Here is an 18,191-nt window from a genome sequence, read left to right as displayed (position 1 = left end):
GTAGCCATCCCTTCCTTGTGTGAATGGAGAAAATGTTTCGTCTTAGAACTTGGGGTTTTAGAAAGATTTAGTGGTTTGGTCGGCATTGCCAAACCAAACTGAGCACAAGGGTTATTTTGAGAAGTAATGCAGCCAGCTCTGTGGTGTGACCTGTGGATGTGCAGAGAAGGGGCTGCCAGCAGCGTGTGTGACCGTGCAAGGCTTTTGTGTCTTAAAAGTGGGAGTTCTGGGCAGATTTAGTGTTTTGGCCAGCATTGCCAAGCCAAACTGAGCACGAAGATTATTTTGAGCAGTAAGGCAGCCCCAGAGACACGCCAGGTGTGCGGTGTGACTGTGTATGTGCAGAGAAGGGGCTGCCAGCAGCACTGTGGTGCAGGGGGTGGCACCGGGTACCCCTCGTGGGTTGTGGCAAAGGTCTCAGGAGGAAGATCAGCGATTCCCTTCAGCTGTGCCCCGCAGGAGAGGCAGTAACGGGACGGAGCGAGCTCCTCTGCCCCTTTGGGGAGCCACCCACGCTCTCCCATGGTCCCTCGGCCACGTCCATCTCTGGCATCACCCTGCCCCTTTCCTGTGTGTCCTTCCCATCGCACTTTGTCCCCGTCTGTCTGTGCCTGCCCTGCCTCTCGCCCAAGCCCGAGTCCCGCTCGCCCCCTCCTCGCAGCGTCCCTTGTCCCCTCCCCGCGCCCCGCCCGGGGAGATGGCGCTCAGCCCCCCCGAGCGGGACGCGCCGGGGCTGCCGCTGCACTCGCCATGGACCTTCTGGCTGGACAAGTGAGTGGGGCTGGGGGGCGGCGGGAGATGGGGAAAAACCCCAAATCCGCCTAGGAAGGGATGCGCGTCTCTGGGATTATCGGTTCGCTCGTCCAAAGATGGGATGCGGGAAGTTAACGCTGGGCTGCGAATGGGAAACGTCCCGGTGCCCATCGAGGCGGTCGGGAGCGGTTCCGCGTGGTGAAACTGCTTTGGAAACGCTTTTGGTTCTGTAGTTCGGCGGCCACAGGTTGGTCCAGGCACTGTCGGTGCAGGTTTGAGGTCTGAATTTAGAGATGACGCTCGCCAGCCCCGGAATGGAAGGGTGGAGGTTGTGCTTTGCTGCTGTGGTTTGTGCCCGGCTGCCCCAGACGGAGCCGGTCCCACCGCCCGTGCCATTACAACTCTTTAATGTCAGGTTTGGCTCCCTAAAATCCGAGTTGATACGTTTTGAAGGATTAGCTAAATTTATTAATTACCCGCAGGTTGTTATTGCACTTGGTTTGCTTGAAGTTTGAGCCGCTAATGCCGCGGAGAGAGGCTGCCAAGGGAGCTCACCCCTGTGGCGCACTCAGCGAGGGATAGGGAAGAAGTGCCAAAGTGAAAACTGAAAGTTTCTTACCAGCATTTGGTGTTGTTTTCCTAGCATGTATTTTCTAGCATCTTGTTATTTAATCTACAGCTTGCTTTTCTCAATTTTTTGGTGTATTCTCCTTTCTCCCCACTCCAGAAGGCAAGTTTATCAGCTTTTCTGCAACTGAGTATACTTCCCCATGCTATTGGTAAAATTCTCCTCTTTAGTTATTTTTCTGGTAACTTTCCGACTCATGACAGAGAAATAACAAGGAACTATTGAAAACCCAGGTCCAGCAAATCAAATATAATAAATAAACCCACCAATTATTTCTCATTATTCCTTTTGCAATTGTGACGCAGTTATGGTCAGGTTTGGGATCTAAGATGAATTTTTGCTTCTTTGTTTTTAAAAAGCATCATTTGAACTGGTGTTTAATCAAGTCACTAACCAGGTCTGTTTGTTTACATAAGCCATGTGGAGATAAGCATGTCTGTTTTTTATAACCAGTGTCAGCAGTTAAAATCCATTTTGAGTTCCTGAATCCTCTCATTTCTTTTTCTTAAGTCTTATTTTCACAATGCTTTAGACGCTTAAAATTCAGCTATTCTACCGATTTTTTTTAATTACTTTTCAGATCACATGTAAATGCATTTAATTAGCACTGTTGTTTCTTAACTTATAAATCCAAGAGTGTGTATATAAGAAAAAAAAGGGGGACCATAAATATACAAAAGTGTATTTTGCTTACCAGTAACAGGGATAGAATAGATAGATACCATTTTTGGGTTCATCCACAGAGATTTGATGGAGGCTTAGCTTGTATCAGTTGGGCTTTCTGCAGAATATAACTGTGGGCACTTTTTAAACCAACTTCAGTAGTACCTACTGTGGAGCAGTGCTGTTTCCTCAGGAGATGGTATTGATTTCTGACTGCTGCTACATTTTACCCTGTACTTGCAGAGAAAAGCAGGAAGAAGTGATGCTTAAGGATAAATAGATGTTGAGATGGATACATAGTTATCTCTTTCTATTAAATTACTGTGAGAGATCCATGACAGACAATTTTAAGATCTCTAAAACATATCTTTTCATTAAGTCATGCTGTTAAAATAAATATCCATCAGCTAAATGGTACTTTCTGTAGCAAGTAGTGATGTGCTACCCTTGGGGTTCATGGCCTTGCTTTTATCATAGCAGCACTGGATCCATCTCCTGCTTTAGAAGTGAAAGCCTTTATTTTATCTACATCAGCACTTGTTTCTGTGAATGCCTTGGCACAGGCTGAACATCTGGAGGCTGGCATCCTGTGGCCAGGTCCTGGTTCATTGCCATCATCCCACACGTGTCACTTTTCCTGTTAGTGCTAAGCCTTTCTTGGTATCTGTGTCTGAAATAGCAACCATCTGATAGTGCTCTCTGCTATCTCACCCTGTAAATGCCTTAGGAAAATGAGCACGATGAAAGCTTTGGGGGAATATTATTCACCAGTTTGACAAAAAAAGATCCTATCTGTGATCTTGAAATGCTTGCAGGTTTGCAGTTCCAAAGAAGGTGCAGAGAAACTGGCAGGTGTTTTCCTCCTAAGACAAATGAGATGTCCTTTTTAAAATGTTCCAAGGTCAAGTGCTAGAAGTTTGGAAAACATGAGTTTAGATTTGCTGTTTATTTTGTCCATCGTACAGATTTCCAAGTTCATACCCACATGTCTCATAGGTAGGATTCTTGCCTGCAGGGATGTTAGGGAGCAGGGGGAATTTCAGCAAGGCTTGCAGGGGCTTTGGTGCCACCTTGGGAAGCTGATTCATGCTGGTGGCTCTTTACACTTGTGCTTATTTCAGGAAGACTCTGGTTCTGCTTGTAGTATCTTACTCTGAAAGGAAAGGTTGCCTTCTTAGGTTTTCTACATGATATAGTCTTTCAGTTATTTTTTATAATGAAGTGTCAATATGTATCACTAAATAAAATATGAGCATTACCAATCTGGTCACTATATTGTGTAGCACACAACACTGAATTTCACAAAAGGAAAAGTCAAGTGACATGACCATCAAAGACTGGGCTGTCCTGGATGACAAGCCACCTTATGCACTTGAAATGACCCCTTAATGAGATTTGGGGCTGTGGATCTGGGTGTGATATTTGTGTAAATACAAAGCTGTGAAGATGGTTACTTTTTTTGATGCAAATATCCTACTTGATAAACTTTGCAAAACCCAACTGTCACTTAGCCTGGGTATCACATAGTGTGGTTTAACCCCAGACAAAACCCAAGCACCACACAGGTGCTCGCTCACTCCCCCACCAGCGGGATTGGGGAGAGAATTAGAAGGGTAAAAGCTGGAAAAGCTGTGGGCTGAGATAATGACAGTTTAATAGGGAAAGCAAAAGCTGCACACGCAGGCAAAGCAAAACAAGGAATTAATTCACTGCTTCCCATGGGCAGGCAGGTGTTCAGCCACCTCCAGGAGAGCAGGGTTCCATCCCGTGTGACTGGGGAAGACAAACACCATCACTCCAAACATCTCTCCTTCCTCCTCCTTCCCCCACTTTATGTACTGAGCACGATGTCAGATGCTCTGGAATATCCCTTGGGTCAGCTGGGGTCAGCTGTCCTGGCTGTGTCTCCTCCCAGTTTCCCATCATTTTGCAGGATCATGGCTTGCTTGCCCTGTTTTCTCGCCAGACTTCGAACAATGCCCTTTAGATAATCTTAATTCTCTTGCAAAAATAGTTTAACTCCTCAGTATCTTTGTGAGGGGAAGCATGTGCATATAAACATTGTCAAATAAGCAGTGTCATTTGTCTGCTCCGGGAAAGACAAAATATTCTTGCATAAGGTATTGTCCTTGTGTGCTGATTATTCTCCCTGTATGTTGTAGATGAATTCTATATAAAGCTGAGTAGATACATTTTGATAACTGAACCATTTTAATAATGTGTTAATCTTCCTAACTGAACACATCAGATATTTGAAACTAAACTTAATAATTTCCCTTCTTCCCTATAGCAAAATTTATTTATCTAGGATCATCTATTTCATCTATTACAGCTTATGAGTAGGTGGCTTACAATGAAAAATGATGGTTAATATTATAAGAATGTTCAATCCAGTAAGTGCATTTTGACAGGCTTTGATGGCTTGAAATCAGTCTTTGTATTCAGAATGGATTACCAGATTTATTTAGTTGCCACAGCATGTTTTTGACTTTATGCTTTGTAAGTAAATATTTTGCTTATTTATACCAAAAGCAGTTGTGGCTAAGCACTTACAGGGGTATTTTCAAAACTGCTTGGCAGCTTTTAAAGCTTCCACTAAAACTGTGATGAGATTCCCACTGGGAAACAAAGGCCAGTGTGAGCACATATGAAACAACTTCTATACTTAATTCTTTGCAGAAAAACAGAAAAGCTACAGTTCAGCATCAGAAATTAACATAAGCACAACCACCTGGAGGTTTATTCATGGATAAAACAATGGAATTTATCTTTGTATCCTTTGTTCTTTATTCGTGCTGGAATAATGAAGGGATAGCAAAGAAAGCTGGCATTAGGATTCATTTTGTGGAGATTATTCCTCTTTCCACGTTCCTGTGTGATTCACCACGAGATGCTGTACAGTAGGTCTGACCTGATTAGGCAACTTAATTAGTCCAGATAATGCACTAAATTTTCTCCTATAAAGGCTCTGACGATGCAGTGGCATCACAGGGCATGAAACAGGCAGACCAGGAGAAGCACACAAATATTTTATGTGCAGACTCTCCATAGGAAACCCAGATGCATAATTGTAGGTGAAGTGGTGACAGAAGAACTATTTCCACCCCCAGAGGATCTGTCAGTGCCAGGCTGGTGCCGTGATCCAGCTCCTTCCTGTTCCTGTGCTCGTGGGGATTAGCAGGGCCTGTTGAGTTCTTGGAAATGAGTTGTTCACCATGGCAATAACTGACAGGTCAGTAGGGCATATTGGATTAATTGTATTGTTGATGGCAGTATCATCTGGATGGGAAGAATCCGATAATGGCTTCATTTTGAGGGTCAATATTTGCAGAGTCTTGTTTTGTAGTACCACGTGGACTGAGGTTTTTAGTAAAGTACACAGCCCTCTCACTACTCCTACCATAAAGTGCAAGTTTTTGTTGGGGAGTTAGGAATTAGAAATAGGAATATTTGAAATAGGGATTTCTACAGATTCTTTCTCTTGAAAATAATCTGTCATTTCTGCTAACTTAATTTAAACTTAAAATGTGTACTCAACTAAAAAGAAAATAAATCCCAATTTCATGGGTTTCAAGGCACAAAACTTCTGAGTGGTCATCTTTGTGGATCTGCTGAGTTTCTGGGTGAAACAGAAACACTACAGTTCAGATTTGTCAGCAGTCTGGAATTTTGCAGGAAATTCAAGGCTTTTTTTCTTCTGTCTATCTGAATTAAAATACTGTCCCTGCCTTATACTGATACATTAAACCAAATTTGTGCAGGTGTAAATTCTGGAGCAAATGATCCTGAACTTTTAAATTGATGCATCATCATTTTTTCAATTATGGTACTTTAGTAGGATTTTGATTGTTTGTTTTTCAGATAAAAACACTTGGGTGTTCATGTTCATATCCATAAGTGACTTACACTTTCCAGAGCTGAAAGAAAGGCTGAAATAACACTGTAATTTGGTGGGTCTGGAGCACTTACCAGGCAGGTTACTAGGAATAAATGGTCACTCACTATAACTTTTAAAATATGTAATTTTCTGGTTGGTTGGTGCTTCTGCCAGCTGACCACAGTTTCTCTGGAAAACATTATTTGTAACTATCAAAATGAGCCATTTTATAACCTTGGAGTGGTATATTCTGTCTACATGTCCTAGCTGCTCTTTTAAATGGCATTAAATTTGCTAAATGGCCACCATGATGATCTAGGTAACCTTTGAAGGCTATGGCTAGAGAATACATTTTAATCTTTTATTTGAGTAGGCCTTACTATTGAAGCAACTCAGTGGCACAATCAGCACGAGGATATCAAGTGATGATAGTATCTGTTGTACAGCAGATGTAATGCCAGATGCCTTGGTGGCTGAGTGGTAGAAATAGTCCAGAAGAGAAGTAATTTCTTGGGCAGTGGGGTGAGACAAAAAGAGGCAAAATTTATTTCAGGTTTTGCCTGTTTGTGTTTCATTCTACCTGGAACAAAGTGTCAGTAGAGAGGTGCTAGTATATTTAGCAAGAAAGAACAAGGGGTCGTTGGTTGTGAATCCACTACTCTCTGCTGACAAACAGTTAAATGATTTGTTAAGTTTTAAAGTCTGAACTTATTACCTTTTTGTGTGCTTTCAAAAGTAATGTGACTGGCTCTGTTTCTGTAAAATACTGTGAATTTCTCTTTTTGCTTTTTAATGCTGAGTGTACAGTGTACATAAAAGCACCAAAACACACACAGGAAAAAACCCCAGACCTCCAAACCTTACTATAATAATTCCTTTTATCATGTTGATGACAGAATTTTTTTGTTGCTGGTTTTAAGTTATCAGTTTTTTCATGGGAGCTCTCACAGTTCATGAGCCACAGGACTACCAGCTGTGCCATGGTGATTTCTTGTTGATTTTTTTGTTTGTTTCCTGCCAGTTCCACCACGGTAATATGCTCTTAGTTTGGGTAATTAACAGCCAAATAGTAAAGCAGATGTGAGTTTGCCTGTTTTATACAGAAAAACTTGGGAGGTATTTTTCTCCTGGTTTTGTATGTATTTTTAAAGCAGCTTATTTTAATAGGAGCCTTGAAAAAACCTTAGAGCTATTATTAGACTTTTGAAGTTGTGATGCTGTTTCAGTAGTTTTGCATATTAAATTTCTTCCTCTACATGAATATCTAGGGTTTGCCCAGAGCTTCAATTATCTGTGTAACAACTGAGAGTAACTTCAGTGTTTCCCTGGACGTATTTCATGCTGATCAGATGTATCAGGGAGGGATGCTGAGATCTGGTTTGCTTTTATCCTTTCTTCAGCTGGTACCCGAGCAACAGCTGCGTTTTCTTCTGTTTCCTTAAACCTGCTCTCTTGCTTCTGTTTCCAGATTTAGTAATTTTACACATTTTTGTTTCCTCTTCTGAGACACAATGGGAGCTTGCTTTTGTCTTTGATCTTCGTTTTTCTTTAGAAATCCTACTTCAGCTTCTGAAGGGAAAGAAAAATGTTTCTAGTTCTAAGAAATTGAATGTGCCTTAGCAATTTTGACCTCATTCCCCCAGAATTGTGCCTGTGGGATTGTGTGCTGGGAATTGTAAGGTGGGTGTTAGGATGTTAGTGCAGTGACAGGAACACAGGGATTTCTGGGGGTGTGGGATGCACCGTCCCATGTCTCACGCACTGAAGAGTCATGGAAAAGATTATAAACAGAACCATTTATGTTGGAAAAGACCTTTCAGATGATGGGATGAAGCTGGTGCTGTGTGTGCCTGAAGAATCACAGAATATCCTGAGTTGGAGGGGACCCATGAGGATCACTGAGTCCAGCTCCTGGCCCTGCACAGGACTGTCCCCAAGGGGCACACCCTGTGCTTGAGAGCATTGTCCAAGTGCTCTGCAGCTCTGACAGTGACCATGGGACTGTGATCATTCCCCGGGGAGCCTGTTCAGTACCCCGCCATCCTCTGGGGGAAGAACCTTTTTCTGATTTCCAGCCTAAAGCTCCCCTGGCCCAGCTCCAGCCATTCCCTTGGGTCCTGTCAGTGGTCACCACAGAGATCAGTCCCTGTGCTTCCCCTCCTGAGGAACTTGTAGACTGCAACAAAATCTCCCCTCAGTCTCCTCCAGGCCGAAGTGACCTCAACCACTCCTCGTATGGCTTCCCCTGAAGGCCCTTGAGGGAGAGAGGCCGCTCCAGGTGGGAGCTGGTGATGGCCAGCATGAGGGTGAGCTGCAGAAGCTGAACCAACCTGGTGTACCAGGGTGTGTGGCAGTGAGACCAGCCCAAGGATGTCTCACTGGGTGCCCAAGGATCTCTTGGCTTTACAGGGCGTGCTGATGGCAAGTGTGGCTTGAAGGCATCAGTGCCGGCGGTGGAAGAACTGCCTGCAGTCATGGAGGCTCCCTGGGTGCGTTGGGTGCCACAGACCTGTGGGACTTTGCTTCTCCTCAGCCCGTGTGCGTGTCCCACCCTTCAGCGGCACCGAGGCGGGTGTGACCGCTGCTGAGGGCGGCGCGGGGCTGAGGGAAGGTGCAGCCGCCCCGCCGTGCCCGCGCCTCGCCCTGCCCGCCGTGCCCGCGCCCCGCCGTGCCCGCGCCCCGCCGTGCCCGCGCCCCGCCGTGCCCGCGCCCCGCCGTGCCCGCGCCCCGCCGTGCCCGCGCCCCGCCGTGCCCGCGCCCCGCCGTGCCCGCCTGCCCGCCGGCTGTGCGCCTGCGCCACCTAGCGGCCCGCTGTGAGGGCCCGGCAGCCCGCGGTGTGCGGATGAGTTTCCTTTTCAAAGTGTGAAACCCAGGCAGCGCCTTAAAATGCTAAAAACAGGGGCTGGGGTGTATTAAATGCGATTGAAAATAATTCCGGGGTAGGATCATGCGGTCCGCTTCTGTGAACAGCAGAGCTTTGATGGTGTGTGGTAGCTCTGAGAGCGGCACTGTGCTGTTTGGCTAAAACTCCTGATACTTCTGTTTAGTTTTACGAATTACTTGGCAAATATTAATTTATTCGCAAGTATTAAACAACTCTAACATCTGTCTTTAAATGATTCGTGATAATTTGGAGCTGGACTTCCCCTTTGACATGTGAACATTTCAACTTCACACTCACACAATTCACATTCCCTATCTCCCTTCTCCCCCTCCTTGATAAAATAAATATTTTAATTAATCAGTGCTTTGTCTTCAAGGTCACTTCCTGGTACAACAGCAGCTGAATGTGCATTAAATTTGAAGAAGATATATACAGTACAAACAGTGCAGGTAAGGCTCCTGGCTCTGCTGCAGGAGCTGCCACATGTTATTAATGTGAGAAATTAATGTAACTTCACACCTCAAGTTTCGTTTTTCCTCCTAGGGTGAGTCACACCTGTGGCATTGCTTACCTGAGGTGTGAAACGTGAGTGGTTCTGGTGTTGTGTGTTTGTATTACTGAGTCAGTGTTTGAATTTCACTTGGTTTTCTGGATGGGGAAAGGAGGAGGTGTATTGGATTGGGCACGTGGATTCTTAAACCTTCCTGAGTTTCTATTAGTACATTGAATATTTGATGTACTTTAAATATCTTTCCAGCCTTTTCTCCTTTTTCTAATACAGAAATTAATTGTGCAAAGGCTAAAAATTGCAGCATGTGGATTTTTTTTTGGGTGGGCTTTCTCTCCTTGAGTATGTATCTAAAAAAATATTCTAGCAAACTGAATTAAAGGAGCCTTAAACTGTGTAATACTTGCAGCAGTGAGAAATTCTGCATATCTGTGTCATCTGCCATTGCCCAGCAGTGGGTGTCTCTTGCAAATAAAATTATATTTCTGTTTTAATACCAGAGTTAGCATGAAGTGTGTAGCAAAGTGGCATTTGTCTCACCTTAGTGCTAAGGTGACTAGTTCACTAAATCTCTGAAATTTCTCTTTGAGAAGCACACCTGTAGCAATCTACTGAAGTTTTAAATAAGCCTTTCTTCATGAAGGTCTGCACAACTTCCTACATTGCGTGAGAGTTCCAAACACAAAACCTTCCAAACCACATCCTTAGTTCAGGACAAAAAGAGCTCTCAAGTGTTTACACAGCCATGTACCAGTGTGCTCTCTGCTCCTTCTTTTGCAAATAGCTTTAGTGTTTGGGCTCACAACCATTTTAGAGTAAGATCATAGTCAAAACGGGTATTTCATACCAAGTTTTCATATTTTTAGTAGTCTTCAATTTCCTCTTGTGGCTGGGTAGAGGTAATGGCTGTTAGGCAGAGTTGCCAAGGGCCACAAAATTTTATCACATAATGTTGCAATCCTTGTTTCTAAAGTTGTACTAGTGATTAAGTATTAGATATTACTTAATGTATTAGATAATACTTACATATTATGTCTAGATAATACTTAATGAGTTACACTAATGATTAATATTGCATCACCACATGTTGATGCAACTTAAGTCTTTAAAAATCCTTTTATTCCCAGCTGTTGGATAAAGAGAGAAGAGATTGGGATCTTTTCAATCATCCCTCCCTGTTGCTCACCACTGCTTTTGGGTGCCTTTTTATCCACCCCAAACCTCCCTGACAGCTTCTGCTTTTACCAGCAGAAACATTGGGAAGTAATCCAAAGGTTCCTGGTAACTTGAATCTTTGAATTTCTCCCCCACTCTTGTGCATCTCAGGTTCTTTGCATCTGGTTGAAACCTTTCACTCAGACAAACTAGTTGGTTGCTGGTTAGACATTTAGTTCACCAGCATTATTGTTTGTGGTGTTTTTGTAGCTCAGGATAATCATAATGACACTTAGGCTAGTCTTAAGTGAAGCAAGGTGGATATTTGATATAAATGCATCTTCTAATATGCTAAGGAAATTTTATGTGCTGGTTTGTTCAGACATAGTCAGTATAACTCTGGTTTTGATGATTTTTTCCTTCTGGATTCAAAAGGATAATCTACATTTGGACTGCTTCCATTTTTTCCACTTTCACATATGCAGGATTGGCAACTAAAAAAAATAAAAGTAGAAATGATTCTGTAAGAAGTTCCTTTCAGAGCATTTTATTATAACATAGAAGGTGCCCGTTCTCCAGGAGAAGGCTGTGTAATTGGTTCAGAGGAAATTAGCAAGGAAATAAATCTGCGTGAAACACTCTCCTGTGTTAATGCAACTAATATTTTTCCTTTTCAAGGATTTCTGGAGTGTCTACAACAACATTCCTCCCGTGACAAACCTGCCTCTGAGATGCAGCTACCATTTAATGCGGGGAGAAAGGCGCCCGCTTTGGTACGTGTGCTGTCATCAGAACTTCTGGGAACAGGCACTGGAATAACCTGAAGGAGTCAAAGGTGTGGGACAGGAGGGTCTTGTTTCTGTTGGCTGCAAACACCTGAACTCAAGAGCCCAATGAAAGAAATACCCTGAGGTCCTTGTTCAGTTTCAAAGTGACTTGTGCCAAAGAGTCTTTATTATAGACTATAATTTCATTGTCCACCTCTGGACATAAATGTACAAAAATAGATCATGAAATAGAAGCTGAGGAATTGGAATAGGACTCTGAATTTCAATTTAGGAATACACAGAATAAGTTATTTCTATTTGAAGTTTTTTTAGCTTGCACGTTATTTTCTTTCCACTGAAGCTGGTGAAATAATGATGCAAAGAACTGATGGTCCCTCACTTCTTTTTCACCTGTGCAAATGTACAGGTGAAGTCCATGCTTACACATGTCCGTGCAACTTGGATCAAAAATAATTTAAGACATTATGAGGTGATTCATTGCAGCAAATTCCTACTTGATTGTAGGATAGTAATGGAATAAAATATAAATAATTGATGTTTTCCTTTCAGAAATCAAACTTTGCACCCCTTCTTCCTGTTGCATCTCAGAGAATCTCAGCACTTTCTGAAGAGTTTCGATCTTTTTGGCATTATTTACGTAGATTGTGATTTCATTAGGGTTCTTTAACTTAATCATAGTTGTCTAACTTTGTGGTGACTTACTACAGGAGATTTCTGTCCTAATCTACTGGAAATGTAAATTTTCTAAAGTGAAATGCATCTGAAAGTCTATGTTACTTTTCTGAAAATACTGTGACTTGTCAGCATAGTTAAAGTGGGTATGAGAAAACATTGATATCTGTATAAATCAACTGGACCATTGTGTCCAGGCCTTCATAGCTTTGTAAGGATGAATGAGAGCATTTAGGGGTTTGATTTTTTTGAGGCTTTAAAAAATATTTTTAGTTTTTATTTGTCAAGTGACTACTAGAGGTGTAAAATGCAAAGATCATTTCTGAAAATTGAACACTTTTTTAGGCCTATCAAAGTAATTTTGCATTTTAGGAAAGGGATTGCAAGAGATTGATCACATCATCAGTAATTTGCTAACTTGTCAATAATTGCTGCCAAGAAGCTTTTGTCAGATTACCATTACAGTATCCTGGCCAATTTCAGCATTTTATATTTTTTTCTTTTAGAAAGAAAGAGAAATCCTGAAGTTAGAATTGAGGATGCAGATTTTTGAAGATGTCCTCCCAAAGTTTCCCCCTCTTTTCCCCAGCATCTGTCAGGATTGGTGGGAGACTATTGATCCTGAGGAATCTATAGGTATCACATTGGGTATAGATATTCCAAAGATGAATTTTTAAGTTATTCCTTTAATTTGGCCTTTACAGAGTCTTAACAAGAAACTAGAAGCCCTAATTTAAAGTCTTAGGAAAAGAATTGTGACAGAATAAACTTTGGAAGCTCACAGGTTAGTGCACTGTGCCTTTGTCATTACAAGGCAGTTTAATGGTTACATCTGCCCTGACCCGCAGCAGCTCCAGTCTTCTTTTAATAAGGGCAATTAATTTCTAGCTGTCACAGAACTGAAATGAAGTGTGCTCATGTTCTTTTATTAAACTGAATAAACCGAAGAGTAAAAAGCTGCTTCTGTGAAAATATGCCAGAGGTTTTCCAAAATTAAAGGTTACCATAGTAAAATGTAAAATTGTTTTGTGGCTTGTTCCCATGCAGTGTGCAGCCACTTCAAAGATGGTCTGTAGTCAGGGAAAATACAAGTGTTTTCCAACACACAAAACTTAGAAAAAGGATTAGGTGTTGAGAGATACACTTCATATGAACAATGAAAGGATTACCTCTGATGTCAGAAGTCAGAGTCATGCTGCCTGGAGTTAGTAATTGCATTTCAGATGGGATTTTTCTGGGAAAATTAAACCACAAACATAGGGTTATCTAGATGTGGATTTGAATGTGTATTTTCACTGATCTATTTCCCATAACAGGGAAGAAGAAAGCAATGCCAAAGGAGGTATATGGAAAATGAAGGTCCCTAAAGAAAGTACGGTATGTTACAGTGACTCTTTACTTAGACCTTGTTTAGTAAGGGAGTTTCTTTAAACTCTGTTTGATAAAGCTGTTGTAAAAGTTTTTACTTCTTACATCACCCAACACAACAACCAAACACTACTTTAACTTTCATAACCTTTTAACGTCAAAGAGCAGAAGTTTACTTTCCAAAAATTACACATATCTTGCTTTAGATAACATTTGGCAATGTATTGTAAAAAATAATGAAAGCTGCAGTGTTTCAATTTGGAAACATGGTAATTTATAATCACCTTTGTTCACAAGACTGTTTGCTTATAGGCATATAAAGAAAAATAGAAAGACATTTTCCTCATAATCTGTGCTAAATTATATATTTTTTTCATTTAAAAGTGTGAAAGATGAAGTCTATTCAGGCATATCCTTGAGCTCTAATGAAATAACTGTGTTTCTCTTTGCCTCTCTAATCAAATGCATGTGAGTAACTTCTGTGAACTGCCACAGAAAGGAGATTTGACCTCTTCACACATGGTGTTTATGTGTGTAAGTGTGCTCTGGATCAGGCCTTTAAACAGAAGAAGTGAAGTGTCAGAAAAATGTGACAGCCTTGCAGAAGGCATTAAATGCTGAAAGATGGTACTCAAAATTTCAGCCGAAAGTTAATTGATTTTTGCCTGTGGGCTTTTCCCTTGTATGTGAGTTGCAGCTTTCCTCCCCCGCAGTCCCAAGTGGTCACGAAAGACTGAAATTGAAATTGTCTTTTTCCTCCTATAATCCAAGGTGTGAAGATTGTCAGAAGTGACAAGTGGTTTGGAGAGGCTGAATTACTGGGCAGTGAATTTAGGGACCCCAGAGGCCTTGTTTTTCAGAGGCTGAATGACAGCCCCTTTTTGACATGAAGATACTTTTGATCTCTCAAGCTATGCACCACATGGCCTCAGTCACTTCTGAAAGGTTTGCTTGGAGGTGAACTTCAGCCAACTTTCAGTGCTTTGTAAACAGCATAAATAACACCTTTATGCCTGTTTCTCTCTTTTTTTTTTTTTGCTTAATTCTTCACCAAACGTGGGCACAGCATCTCCTTGGCTAAGATGAAACATCTTGTACAGACCCAACATTTAATTATAAAACGCAGCATGCACTTAGAATAAATACTCCTTTTTGTCTAGACAACCTCAGAAAGAGAAGACACTCAAAACTGAGATAGAAAACCTAACTTTCAATTTAAGAAATAATAATGTGAATGTAATATTTTTCTGCCTCCTCAGGCTGCAGTTTGGAAAGAGCTACTGCTAGCAACTATTGGAGAGCAGTTTACAGATTGTTGTGCAGCAGGTAATGATTGAGACATTTCTCCATCATTCTTTTCACCATATTTGCTTCTCTTCTAAGCATGAATATCTGATAAAAGTGGCTGTTACAGTGACAGTGAATATCCTGTTAGGAATTGTCTTTCCCGGGCTATCATTCCATGAAAAAGAATGGCCTTTCTCAAGTTTACAGAGCAGTTCAGAAATATCCTTTGAAATGGTCTCTCACATCATTTATACACTGATAGGGTTGTCTTGGGGTCACTTTCAGCAAATATATGATATTCTGCTGTCCACAGAGGGGATTCTTGCCCTTGGCCTTGTGCTTCTGACACCACCTTTGTGTATTGTTGGTGACTCTTGGGATGCACAGAGCAGCTGTGCCATGGAGCTCACAGCTGGAGCAGCTCCCAGCTGTGGCATGGCCATTGAGCTCTCCACAAAGCTGCATCCTGAGAACTTCCCACCAGAAAGGGCATCTTCAGTGCAGCACTGAGTTACCAGCACTGGCAGCAGCAGCAGCCTGACTGGGGCTTTATTAATTTCATTAATTTTGTTTTCTTTTTTTTCCTGTTGCTGCCTTGACAATATGTAAAGGAAAAAGAGAGCAAAGTCTGGAAAAGCTTGTGTCTGATCTTCACCAGGTACTTTTCCTGGGGTTTTAGTTGTTTCACCCTCATCCTCCCATTGCTGCTTGAAGACATCACTGTAGGTAAATTGTCTTTAGTAGTTCATATTGCTGACCTTACTGGAGGGAGTCTTGTGATTCCATTCTAATCAAGTCAAAGAGTGCTAATAGCAAAGATGAATAATCCTATGGCACTCCATAAAAAGCACCATGAGGTAATATTTCCAATAACTTCTTTCTGGTAACTGCTTTGTTTGGTTTGAACATTGGTATTTTCCTCACTGGAGATTGCTCTTTTTTTCACGTCTTTATTTTTTTTCCAGCTTTTGGGCACTGTTTCATAATACATAAGTAGCAAATTAGACATGTCTCACTTTTAAAGTATTCCTTGATGATTCTTCCTCTTCTATGCAGATGATGAAGTAATAGGGGTTAGTGTCAGTGTTCGTGACCGTGAAGATGTTGTGCAAGTCTGGAACATGAATTCCTCTTCAGCAAGTGAAGCAAAAGTTTTAGAAAAGATTCACAAACTTCTCCCACACACATATTTTAAAGCAGTCTTTTATAAATGTAAGTATTTTGTACAGTTCATTTGTACCTTCATTAGAATAACAAGATGCTGGTAGGGTATTTCTCTGGAAATATCCTGTCTGATTCATCATTAATCACTTAGGAATGTAGCATCTGACATTGCATTAAAATTATGTCCCTTCAGTGTAGAAGTTAGCTAAATACCTTTTGATAAGTAGTTTGATAAGAAGTTTGCTAAACATCTTTTGATATTTAAAATATCAAAAGATATTTTAAATTTCATTGTACAGTCTGTTTTGTTTCATGTTTAATGTGCCTGATTCACAAAACAAATTAAACAAATCTCTTTATAACTCTCAGGGCTACATACTGTCCAATTTAAGTATTAATTTAGAGGAACCATTTTCAATCAGGATTTTAAGGGCTCTCTTATTTTAGGCTCCCTATAAATGTATTATCAAACAGTTTATTCTGAAAGATCCCTTGTTAGCACATTTGTTCTCCCTTGACTGATTTATACATTTTTATCTTCTCTTTTTTTAATCTTTTCAACTCCTTGACAGAGTTTACATGTTCTTCTATTCCTTTTTTTTTTCCTCCTCTCTTCCCTAGCCCACAGAGAGCATCATGCTTTTGAAGGCCGATGTGGAAAGCATTGAGTGCATTGTATGCCAAGATCACTTGTTGTTATTTGGTGTTTTGAGCTGGTCTGGACAAGGAGGAGGATGCTGGAAGCCCTGCAGAAGTGCTACGTGGCGTTGGCCCTTTTGAGTTTCTGACATTTCACACTGGCCAGTTGCTACTGAAAATGAAAAAACCCTGAACAGTTGCCTTGACCACTAAATACATGATTCATTGCTTCATGTTGAGGTGGTGCCTTTAGTTCTTAGTTGTTTCTCTAAAAAAATATTTTGGCCACTTGTTTGTTCACCCTGATTATATTTGTTCCCATTTCTTAAAGATAGTTGGCTTCTTCTTCATCTGTGCTGTACTTACTGAAAAGCAAACATGCAGAGATGCTGTGCTGCTTTTCCAAGATGTGCTGTACATAGAGGGACCCTGGCTTGGGGAAATGTGTTTTCAATTTTCACTTTGAAACATTCCTATCATGTTAAAATTTACTCACTGGTTTGTCCCAAGAGAGAAAGAAATTGCACTGCATTTTTTCTAATTTCAGTATAATCTGGTCCTACACTGACAACAGCACATATTGTAAATGTAAATAGAAAAAGGTACCTTAAATGAGCAATTGAAGAGAACACATTTTAATTGGGACTAACCCTCTGTAGGATGATGTTAATGTCTTTTAATGCTATTGATTTCAGAAGAGCCCTTGTTCACTGTAGAATCAGAAATTTCTCTGTAGGACATCCTGCAAATTCAACACCTCTTATTTAAGGGTTTTAGGGTATTTATGGTTTTATATTGTATTCTCTCTTATGGTATCTTTCTGTACATCCATGAAAAAGTGCCATGAATAATTTCTAATGAATTGTACAAACTGGATCCACTCCTCCCACTTCCTTAAATATGTCAGGCCCATGTCTGCACCCCTGGGTTAGTGTCAGAATTGCTGCTGGCTTAGTGCAGAGGAAGAGATCCCATTGTCTGTAGTTTCAAGCCCTCAAAACTTCCTAAGTGTCCTTTATAAAATAAACAAAAAATACAGAAAAGAAATTTGTGTTGCAGCTTGAATAAGAATATAAACAGTGTTAACCTTTAAATGTTTGTCTCTATTAACTATTTGAGGTGTTTTAATATACTACCAAAGATTGATGTGGTTCCTTTTACAAGAAGGTGCAAGGTAGAGATGAACATACCCTCTGCTGAGCACTCCTTCATCCTTTGGAGGTTTTTGTCTGGTAGCTCTTTAAGTTGCACTGATTTCCACATCTTTAATATATTAAGAGGCAGCCATAAAAATCAAATAAGTTTAAAAATAAGTATCACACATTAGAGATTTTTTTTTTACAACTTTATCTTGTACTTACAATTTTAACTTGTATTTATGGATTAAAACTGTGTAGTTAATGAGCATTATTAATTAAACACATTTTCTAAAATCCAAGCGTCTTGCTTCTGTAATTGCTTTCTAGGATGAAATGTTACTGGTCCTGCTTTTTCAAACCTGTGTATTTTACATTAAAACCTACTCTCTTAAAAGCTTTTTTGTTCTTAGATTAAATTTTTTTTCAGTGAAGAAGTGTGAAGTAACAGTGGATACTTGCATGGATGTACCTGGACAGCCTCCAGGCCTGTGTGTTGGAGGGGAAAAGTGACTTCAGAGAAGTGAGGGTTAGAACACAGTGAGGAGAAATATTTTCAACTGCTTGATGAGCAAGATTTCTCACTTGAAATATTTTCCTATCTTTGGAGGAAATGTAAGTGGAATACTAATGGAGAATTAATCATGCACCTCTCACTCTGCTTCCTTT

At 40.9% G+C, this 18,191-nt stretch overlaps 1 protein-coding gene and 1 long non-coding RNA gene across 7 annotated transcripts; one reads left to right on the top strand and one right to left on the bottom strand.

Annotated features, from left to right (window-relative positions):
• The first annotated feature begins 435 nt into the window (after nucleotides 1–435).
• On the top strand, nucleotides 436–17,897 carry EIF4E3 (eukaryotic translation initiation factor 4E family member 3). 6 transcript variants are annotated; one of them, XM_064433071.1, is made up of 8 exons: nucleotides 436–771; nucleotides 9,182–9,254; nucleotides 9,349–9,381; nucleotides 11,147–11,241; nucleotides 13,245–13,305; nucleotides 14,556–14,622; nucleotides 15,640–15,795; nucleotides 16,369–17,896. In XM_064433071.1, the coding sequence occupies exons 1-8, from the start codon at nucleotides 698–700 to the stop codon at nucleotides 16,413–16,415; spliced, it is 606 nt and encodes a 201-aa protein (XP_064289141.1). In that variant the 5' UTR covers nucleotides 436–697; the 3' UTR covers nucleotides 16,416–17,896. The 6 variants fall into 6 exon arrangements, with proteins under 6 accessions (XP_064289141.1, XP_064289136.1, XP_064289137.1 ...); XM_064433066.1 differs by lacking the exon at nucleotides 9,349–9,381 and having other exon boundaries at nucleotides 579–771; nucleotides 16,369–17,897; XM_064433070.1 differs by lacking the exons at nucleotides 436–771; nucleotides 9,349–9,381 and adding an exon at nucleotides 982–1,000 and having other exon boundaries at nucleotides 16,369–17,895.
• Nucleotides 6,786–8,506, bottom strand: LOC135308187 (uncharacterized). The gene is made up of 2 exons (XR_010368726.1): nucleotides 8,252–8,506; nucleotides 6,786–7,490 (listed from the first exon to the last, which is right to left on the bottom strand). It is a non-coding gene; the product is annotated as an uncharacterized LOC135308187 (long non-coding RNA).
• Nucleotides 17,898–18,191: the final 294 nt, after the last annotated feature.

Source organism: Passer domesticus, chromosome 9 (genome assembly GCF_036417665.1).
Source record: "Passer domesticus isolate bPasDom1 chromosome 9, bPasDom1.hap1, whole genome shotgun sequence".
NCBI classification, from domain to species: Eukaryota; Metazoa; Chordata; class Aves; order Passeriformes; family Passeridae; genus Passer; species Passer domesticus.
This window is presented reverse-complemented; position numbering and strand designations above follow the sequence as displayed.

Excerpts from the sequence above, each read along its gene's own strand:
- EIF4E3 (XM_064433071.1), top strand. The coding sequence starts at position 698 with ATGGCGCTCAGCCCCCCCGAGCGGGACGCGCCGGGGCTGCCGCTGCAC. Across the intron at positions 9,255-9,348 it reads ATACAGTACAAACAGTGCAG|GGTGAGTCACACCTGTGGCA; the intron begins GTAAGGCTCCTG and ends TTTTCCTCCTAG. Across the intron at positions 9,382-11,146 it reads TGTGGCATTGCTTACCTGAG|GATTTCTGGAGTGTCTACAA; the intron begins GTGTGAAACGTG and ends TTCCTTTTCAAG.